The sequence below is a fragment of the Nerophis ophidion genome, linkage group LG22 (assembly GCF_033978795.1).
Source record: "Nerophis ophidion isolate RoL-2023_Sa linkage group LG22, RoL_Noph_v1.0, whole genome shotgun sequence".
Classification (NCBI taxonomy): Eukaryota; Metazoa; Chordata; class Actinopteri; order Syngnathiformes; family Syngnathidae; genus Nerophis; species Nerophis ophidion.
In genome coordinates this window covers 42,186,152-42,196,298 of record NC_084632.1, presented here as the reverse complement: position 1 = coordinate 42,196,298, position 10,147 = coordinate 42,186,152, and the positions used below count along the sequence as shown (strand labels likewise).

General features: G+C 41.4%; 1 protein-coding gene across 2 annotated transcripts in view; it reads left to right on the top strand.

Moving 5' to 3' along the window:
• The first annotated feature begins 1,090 nt into the window (after nt 1–1,090).
• Nucleotides 1,091–10,147, top strand: part of stxbp3 (syntaxin binding protein 3) — a 33,165-nt gene continuing 24,108 nt past the window's right edge. The window contains exons 1-3 of one of the 2 annotated variants that reach the window (XM_061883878.1): nt 1,091–1,197; nt 4,473–4,522; nt 8,232–8,313. In XM_061883878.1, coding sequence (XP_061739862.1) covers nt 1,152–1,197; nt 4,473–4,522; nt 8,232–8,313 — 178 coding nt within the window. In that variant the 5' untranslated portion in view covers nt 1,091–1,151. Of the gene's footprint in view, nt 1,198–4,472; nt 4,523–8,231; nt 8,314–10,147 lie in introns of those variants that run through there. The other variant, XM_061883879.1, reaches the window with a different exon arrangement.

Below are 10,147 nucleotides of genomic sequence, written 5' to 3'. Positions count from 1 at the left end.
AATAATTTATGGAACATCATTAGTAATTTTTTCCTGATTAAGATTCATTTTAGAATTTTGATGACATGTTTTAAATAGGTTAAAATCCAATCTGCACTTTGTTAGAATATATAACAAATTGGACAAAGCTATATTTCTAACAAAGACAAATCATTATTTCTTCTAGATTTTCCAGAACAAACTTTTTAAAAGAAATTCAAAAAACTTTGAAATAAGATTTTAATTTGAGTCTAGAGATTTTCTAGATATGCCAGAATATTTTTTTGAAGTTTAATCATAGTAAGTTTGAAGAAACATTTCACAACCATTCTTCGTCGAAAAAACAGAAGCTAAAATGAAGAATTAAATTAAAATGTATTTATTTTTCTTTACAATAAAAAAAATAAATTACTTGAACATTGATTTAAATTGTCAGGAAAGAAGAGGAAGGAATTTAAAAGTTAAAAAGGTATATGTGTTTAAAAATCCTAAAAACATTTTTAAGGTTGTATTTTTTCTCTAAAATTGTCTTTCTGAAAGTTATAAGAAGCAAAGTAAAAAAATGAATGCATTTATTTAAACAAGTGAAGACCAAGTCTTTAAAATATTTTCTTGGATTTTCACATTTTATTTGAGTTTTGTCTCTCTTAGAATTAAAAATGTCGAACAAAGCGAGACCAGCTTGCAAGTAAATAAATACAATTTAAAAAATAGAGGCAGCTCACTGGTAAGTGCTGCTATTTGAGCTATTTTTAGAACAGGCCAGCGGGCGACTCATCTGGTCCTTACGGGCGACCTGGTGCCCGCGGGCACCGTGTTGGTGACCCCTGGGTTAGAGCATTTATCAGTAGCCAGAGAGAAGTATTTATTTGACGTGACGGACGTAAACAGAGGTCAAAACAACGGAGGTCAATTCCCCGAGGGGGCGTGGCTACAGGATAGAGTTGCCAAAAGTTATTTAATGCGTGATTATTGAATTTTACATTACATTTTAGATGATAATAATGTTAGTAAAATATTTGCAATGCTGCGTCTATTTATAAGATGTCTACAGGTGTTCCTAATACCGCCGCAACCGGAAGTAGGACAGGAAGTGGTAATGTTTAGCTTCATGTGTCACACTTAGCACAGCCCCGGAAAGGGCGGAACATAAAAATAAAAACAGAATCAAGATGGCAACTGGTCCAGAGAACGGACTAAAAAGAATAGTTTGGAAAAGTAAGTTCGCCGTCTCCGCCGCGGTTTATTTTCATTAAACACAACGCATTGTGTTCTTGTCGTTGAGATTCGAGTACATTTAAAAAAAAATACCAGTTGCTTCCGTTGAGACGTCGAAGAAATGACAGTTACGTCAACTTTCACTATTCTATTAAAACATCACCAAGAAGTATGGCGTTAAAGAAGCGGGAAAGTTGGCGGCGAACATATTATTTGTGTCTGTTTCCGCCCAGAACCACTGTCAGTCCGAACTGGGTCAACGATGATTTGAAGCCACACCTCGTACAAGCTGACTAATCATTTCCATGACAACTTGGTCATGTCGGACCTTTTTAAAAGTGTTTCCCACGAACTTCTACCATGAATTGATTAACGTGGACCCCGACTTAAACAAGTTGAAAAACTTATTGGGGTGTTACCATTTAGTGGTCAATTGTACGGAATATGTACTGTAGTGTGAAATCTACTAATACAAGTTTCAATCAATCAATCAAAAAAGTGGTTTACCAAGATTACCAAGAAATGAGATAGGCTTCAGCAACCCAGAAAGGGACAAGCGGTATGAAATGGACGGATGATTAACGTGGACCCCCGATTAAAGTCCTACTGAAATGAGATTTTCTTATTTAAACGGGGATAGCAGGTCCATTCTATGTGTCATACTTGATCATTGCGCGATATTGCCATATTTTGTCTGAAAGGATTTAGTAGAGAACATCGACGATAAAGTTCGCAACTTTTGGTGCTGATAAAAAAAGCCTTGCCTGTACCGGAAGTAGCAGACGATGTGCGCGTGACGTCACGGGTTTGAGGAGCTCCTCACATCTTAAAATTGTTTACAATCATGGCCATCAGCAGTGAGAGCGATTCGGACCGAAAAAGCGACGATTTCCCCATTCATTTGAGCGAAGATGAAAGATTCGTGGATGAGGAAAGTGAGAGTGAAGGACTACAAAAAAAAAAAAGACTAGAGGGCAGTGTGAGCGTTTCAGATCAATCAATCCATCAATGTTTATTTATATAGCCCCAAATCACAAATGTCTCAAAGGACTGCACAAATCATTACGACTACAACATCCTCGGAAGAATCCCACAAAAGGGCAAGGAAAACTCACACCCAGTGGGCAGGGAGAATTCACATCCAGTGGGACGCCAGTGACAATGCTGACTATGAGAAACCTTGGAGAGGACCTCAGATGTGGGCAACCCCCCCCCCCCCCTCTAGGGGACCGAAAGCAATGGATGTCGAGCGGGTCTAACATGATACTGTGAAAGTTTAATCCATAGTGGCTCCAACACAGCCGCGAGAGTCCCTTCCACAGGAAACCATCTCAAGCGGAGTCGGATCAGCAGCGTAGAGATGTCCCCAACCAACACACAGGCGAGCGGTCCATCCTGGGTCCCGACGAGCGGTCCATCCCGGGTCTCGACTCTGGACAGCCAGTATTTCATCCATGGTCATCGGACCGGACCCCTCCACAAGGGAGGGGGGGGGGGGGGGGGACATAGGAGGAAAAAGAAAAGAAGCGGCAGATCAACTGGTCTAACATGACATCTGACATGACATGGACAAAGATAAGACCTTCTTGAGGAAAGTTCTGTGGTCAGATGAAACAAAAATTGAGCTGTTTGGCCACAATACCCAGCAATATGTTTAAAAGAGAAAAGGTGGGGCTTTTAATTCCAGGAACACTATATCTGGCTTCCTGTGCACTTAAGATGTGACTTTAAGGTTTTACTACTTACGTATAAAATACTACACGGTCTAGCTCCATCCTATCTTGCCGATTGTATTGTACCATATGTCCCGGCAAGAAATCTGCGTTCAAAGGACTCCGGCTTATTACTGATTCCTAAAGCCCAAAAAAAGTCTGCGGGCTATAAAGCTTTTTCATTTCGGGCTCCAGTACTCTGGAATGCCCTCCCGGTAACAGTTCGAGATGCTACCTCAGTAGAAGCATTTAAGTCTCACCTTAAAACTCATTTGTATACTCTAGCCTTTAAATAGACTCCCTTTTTAGACCAGTTGATCTGCCGTTTCTTTTCTTTTTCTTCTATGTCCCACTCTCCTTTGTGGAGGGAGTCCGGTCCGATCCGGTGGCCATGTACTGCTCGTCTGTGTATCGGCTGGGGACATCTCTGCGCTGCTGATCCGCCTCCGCTTGGGATGGTTTCCTGCTGGCTCTGCTGTGAACGGGACTCTCGCTGCTGTGTTGGATCCGCTTCGGACTGGACTCTCGCGACTGTGTTGGATCCATTATGGATTGAACTTTCACAGTATCATGTTAGACCCGCTCGACATCCATTGCTTTCCTCCTCTCCAAGGTTCTCATAGTCATCATTGTCACCGACGTCCCACTGGGTCATTATTGTCACTGATGTCCCACTGGGTGTGAGTTTTCTTTGCCCTTATGTGGGCCTACCGAGGATGTCGTAGTGGTTTGTGCAGCCCTTTGAGACACTAGTGATTTAGGGCTATATAAGTAAACATTGATTGATTGATTGATTGATCTACTGTCAAGCATGATAAAGGAGGATTACCTCCAAATTCTTCAGGAAAACATAGTCATCAGCCCAAAGGTTGGGTCTTGGACACAGTTCCGTGTTCCAACAGGTCAATGACCCCAAACACACCTCAAAAGTAGTAAAGGAATGGCTAAATCAGGCTAGAATGAAGGTTTTAGAATGGCCTTCCCAAAGTGGACAATGCTGAAGAAACAAGTCCATGTCAGAAAATCAACAAATTTAGCTGAACTGCTCCATTTTCGTCGAAGAGTGGTCAAAAATTGTATGGCTACCAAAAGCGCCTTATTGCAGTGAAACTTGCCAAGGGACATGTAAGCAAATATTAACATTGCTGTACGTATACTTTTGACTCAGCACATTTGCTCACATTTTCAGTAGACCCATAGAAAATTCATAAAAGAACCAAACTTCATGAATGTTTTTTGTGACCAACAAGTATGTGCTCCAGTCACTCTATCACAAAAAAACAAGAGTTGTAGAAATGATTGGAAACTCAAGACAGCCATGACATGATGTTCTTTACAAGTGTATGTAAACTTTTGACCGTGACTGTTAGTTCACAACAACTGTGTGTTACCAAACCCAATCCCAATGAATTAGGGTTGTACTGTTTATTAGTATGATGAGTGTGGTGTAGGTCAGGTTTACATTTTATTTTAGAATATAACCAATGCCTTGAATTACCTGTCCAAAATTGTGCATTTTTGTCCCTGCCATGATTCCTGACCTTATAATCATCATCTTTATAGGAATTAAAGAAACAATTATTGAAGACTGCAGGAAATCTGAAGTATGGAAGGTAAGCCACATGCATGTCACAAGGTCTATTCAAGGCTGCTTTGAACCCCCATAAAGAAAGTCCCTAAGTCCAATAATAAACATAGTTTTCAGTGTTAAAAAATTAGTCCAGAAAGTGCGACAGTATCTAACTCTACACCTTGTCTCGTTCCACTGCATTAACACCCAGTGACTTCCCATTCAGTGCAAAGTAAGCTTCAAAATAAAAGCATGGTCATATTAACCTGAATTCTACTACAAGTTGCAAACGCATGTCCTAACTTCTATATTAAAGAGGAACTAGAATCATTATGTAAGACAAAGAACAGACATGTTTTTTTTAATGCATTCTAACTCGTAAAGAAACGCTAGCAAAAGTCAGCTAAGAATTTAGCCAAAAGGAGTCGCTCTACTTATCATATACAGCGCTCCAAAAGCCTCCATCATCGTTTTATATACACATAGTAAGTATACAGGTATATGTAATGTAGTAACAGGCACATACCCAGTAACATGTATTATTACCGTATTTTACTCATTTTAAGCATACAGTGGTGTATTCATTTCACAGATGCATCACAACGTTCGCTTTGCCCTTCAACAACAAACACTAAGCATCTACAGCATTATTTGTAGGTGCTAAACTAGAAACACAAATTTCGACCATAATAAAACAATTACTTACTGTACAATATCTACTCTCATTAGGATGCCGACTGATGGAATGATCATATCTTCCCATTTCGATTAAGAATTAATCATACTACTCACTAAGGGTTAAAAAGAAGTGCCGCTGACAAGCATTTTTTTCGGGGGTTTTTGGTCGCCATATCCGGGTATAAAGTGACTGTGACAGTCGCTTGCCGTCGTCGTGCGGGTTCGATGGACCACCCAGGAAGGACATGCTTTTGACCAGGTTTGACTTCTTTATTTTGCAATAAAGGTTGGTTGCAGCTCGGATCGCTTTTCAGCTCCTTCTTCCCCTGCTCGTCCCCGGTCTGCTTTTCAGCCGACGTCGTCTTCGTGCTCGTCTTGCGCTCTATGTTGCTCTCGCTTTTCATGCGCTGTGGACTCTCCTCCTTCCTTCCCGATCTCTCCTCCTTCTCCGCTCTTATACAGTGTCAGGAGAAATGTTAACCGTATCCCGATGTGTGAGCCACGCACCTGAATTCCATTGCGGCGGCGTCGCTCCCAGCACGCTCCGTCTCTCCGCCCCGCCGCATTCTCCGCCTGCTTGCCGCCATCTTGGGCAGGGCTGCAGCGTGCCCTGCCCCGCCGTCGACCCGTCTGCTGCGCCTCTGCACAGTGACTTTCAAAACTGACTAACTTCTCGGTTAATGGCCATAAACTTCTACAATCCGGGTGAGAGACATGATTTATAATCTAGAATGAACTTTCACCAGCACACAGGTGATGCAGCAGCTTACTGGATCAATACGTCAATTGAGCAGCAAAATGTTGCTAAAAATAGTTTGTGGGCTTTAGTGCGTATAATAACAATGTGCTAGTACTTGGTTGATATTAGGGCTGGGCGATACATGGAATATACTCGATATATCGCGGGTTTGTCTCGGTGCGATACAGAAAATGACTATATCGTGATATTTGAGTATACGTTCTCATGCAGTTGCGGGAATTACACTTCAGGCGTCTCTCACTATTTCTTGTCTCTCGTCACAGAGACGTATAACAATCGCACCTTCTTACACACGACACATACTGTCGCGCGTGCAACGTCACACGCTCTCGCCCAGCAGAGAGGTAGCGGCACGGGTAACAATAGCTGTGGTGCTAGCGGAGCGGTGCGAGTGGTAATACGAGAGAGAGAAGGTGCTAATGTGGTAACAAATGAAGGAAGAATAATTAATTCCTAAGAAAAAACCGCAGGGGGTCCATTGTCTGGTGGTGGTTTGACTTCAAGCGGGAAGATGTTGAACAGACAACAGTAATATGTCAAGTATGCGGCAAAAGCGCTGCTACAAAAAGTAGCTTTACTGCTAATTTGTAGCATAATTTGAAAAATCACCTGCGAAAGAATGAAGAGTACTTGAAACTCCGCATGTCAACATCTCTAACCGGTGCCACACCAACAAAATGCCCAAGCAACCATTTCTAGATCAACACCGTATGAAAAAATAGTCAACAACAGAAGAAGATAACGTCTGCAGGAACCTACCACATAGTGAAGGACATACACTATTTGATTTCCTATTATGCAGCTCACTTTTATTTGACAGTTATTGACATCATGCACAAAAGTGCACTTTATTTGTTTTAAACTATTGTAGTGGCGTTCTGTACAAAAAGTGCACTCTAATTTAGTGTTGTTTTGATATGTCATCTTAGTGACATCATGCACAAAAGTGCTCTCATAGATTGTTTTAAAATGTCTCTGACAACCTTGCACTTTCTGTTTTGGAAATGACATGAATGTTTGTACCACTGCTTAATAACTGTTCAATAAATACACTTTTTGTTGTGATTTCCCTCTGCATGAAAGTTTAAAATTAGCATATATTCATACAGTATGAAGAAGAATGTTTTAATGTAGACACATAGAATCATTATACTGCTGTGATTATATGCATTAAGTGTTCATTCAAGGTTAAGACAAAATATCCAGATATATATGGTGCATCGTGACATGGCCTAAAAATATCGCGATATTGATAAAAAGCCATATATTTTGATGTCTTATAATGCTTTACAGGCTGTGTTATTGCAGCTGCCCACAGTACAATATGACATGTTCAAATCCAAGGAAACAAAAAAGGGAAGTCAAAATCTGAAATAGGCAAAAATATGTTGGCAATGTTGTGCAATCAACATACTGTATAGCAGGGGCGCCCACACTTTTTCTGCAGGCGAGCTACTTTTCAATTGACCAAGTCGAGGGGATCTACCTCATTATATATATCATTTATATTTATTTATTTATGAAAGAGATGTTTCTGTTAACAAGTTAAATGAATTTAATGATAATACAAGTATGTGTAACACATATAGATGTCTTTCTTTCACGAAGACAAGAATATAAGTTGGTGTATTACCTGATTCTGATGACTTGCATTGATTGGAATCAGACAGTAGTGATGATAACGTCCACATTTTTGAACGGAGGACAAAAAAAGTCCTCCTTTGTGTACAATACCACATGAAAGTGGTTGGTTTTGGCATCTTATTTATCCAGCTTCCATACACTTTACAAGAAAAACATTGGCGGCAAATTCCGTAGCTTGCTCGTTTGTGCACGCCAGCTTTCCGAGACTCTTATTTTGTTAGCGCAGGCAGCATGAAGCAGCGCTTTTATTGTGAAGTTAGGAAATGTGCAGTCAGTCTTTAGAGTTTTGACGGAAGCTACGGTGCGAGAGTCTGTTGAAATAAAAAGTGTTCCTCACCTTCCAGTCGGTCATTTTTTCTTAATAATAATCTCACAGCAGCCAGAGTCATCTCACAAGACCCTCGGGTGCCGTGAATGTCAATCAAGTGACGTCTTGGTGAAGATTGATGATCGCTAATTTTTAGGTCTATTTTTTTAAAAGCCTGGCTGGCGGTCGACTGACACACTCTCCGCGGTCAACGTAATGGGCACCCCTGCTGTTTAGAGTGTTAATGAATATTTCCGCTTTTTCTCCATTCTCTACAATAGTTGATTTTAATTTGCAATTAGTTAGAACATAGTGCCTCGTCTCAAACATCCACCTTACTAAACCTAAACCTCTTTTCTGCAGGTATTGATTTTGGACACTTTCACCACAAGACTCCTTTCAGCATGCTGCAAAATGTCTGATCTGATGTCCGAGAAAATAACAAGTAGGTTATCTGCAGCCAGGTCCTGGAGTGTTGGGAGAATAACCAGGCCTGTGAAATGTCCGCAAAAACGCGGGAATCCGTGTTTCATGTCAAAATATCACTTCTGCTTTTTTCTTGAAATATTGTGGCGTGTAAGGACGGGGGTCAAAGGTGGGGTGTCAATAGATAGAGCTAATTGTTGTAATGACATTCAGACTTTGTTTTCCTATCAGCAATTAAGCAGCATCTATCTCAGCGCAACAACAATAAAAAACGCAGGGAAACACGTCCCATGAAAACTTGTTTGACCAGAACTCTTAAAGGCTTACTGAAATGCGATTTTCTTATTTAAACGGGGATAGCTGCTCCATTATATGTGTCATACTTGATCATTTCGCGATATTGCCATATTTTTGCTGAAAGGATTTAGTAGAGAACATCGACGATAAAGTTTGCAACTTTTGGTGCTGATAAAAAAGCCTTGCCTGTACCGGAAGTAGCAGACGATATGCGCGTGACGTCACGGGTTGTGGAGCTCCTCACATTGTTTACAATCATGGCCACCAGCAGCGAGCGCGATTCAGACCGAGAAAGCGACGATTTCCTCATTAATTTGAGCGAGGATGAAAGATTCGTGGATGAGGAAAGCGAGAGTGAAGGACGAGGAAAAGAAAAAGACTAGAGGGCAGTAGGATCGATTCAGACAGGGAAGATGCTGTGAGAGGCGCCATGGTAGCCGTGGGGGTGGCAGGACCACTCGGCCAGGCCCAACCGCAACAATGGATAGAGCTATACCGCTTTGAACCCGACGCTGACGGTGACGGTCAGGAGGACGCAGCTGATATTGATGCTGGAGTAGCACACAACATAGATCGCTTACAGAATGGTAAAATGTTATTAATTTTTCGAAATGATCGCTGCATAATACACTGTACTTTGTGTGAGTGTTCGCTTGACATCTCTGTTCCATTGTGAAGCTTTACTGTCATCTTTCGGGAATGTAAACAATGAAACACCGGCTGTGTTTGTGTTGCTAAAGCCGGCCGCAATACACCGCTTCCCACCTACAGCTTTCTTCTTTGATGTCTCCATTGTTCATTGAACAAATTGCAAAAGATTAACCAACACAGATGTCCAGAATACTGTGGAATTTTGCGTTGAAAATAGACGATTTAATAGCTGGGCACAATATGTCCTCTACAATCCGTGACGTCACGCGTTTTCAGCAGGATTTTCCGGCGCGAAATTTAAAATAGCACTTTATAAGTTAACCCCGCCGTATTGGCATGTGTTGCAATGTTAATATTTCATCATTGATATATAAACTATCAGACTGCGTGGTCGGTAGTAGTGGCTTTCAGAAGGCCTTTAACAATAACAAAAGCTCTGTGGGTGAATTATGTAAACCCACTACAATATCAAAGAAAATAGGAACCAAACCCAATTCCTAGAATGCTCGGCTCAGCCGCAAGCCCTCGCTGTTCCTCTTGCCTGAACGCCGCACTGAATTGCAGAACAGGGAGACCATCAGGTACGCCGAAACAAGCTCGCAAGTTTGCATAGTTAGCATCATCTAGCTATCTTACCTGCTTTCAACCATAGACTTCTTGTAAGGGTACCTAGCATGGAGCGCTACTACCTATTGGCGCTGACGAGACGCGGGCCCGCCATCTTGGAGTGGTGATCCGCTCCACTCAGTGCAATTCACTTGTCAGGAGCAATGAACTGTCAGCGCATTTAATTCATCTCACCTCACTGAATACCACAGATTTTCACACTTTATTTTTTGGTCATACATGTAACTATGATAAAGGATACATGTTTTGGAGTGTTTTATTATTCATAGTTTGCTTAA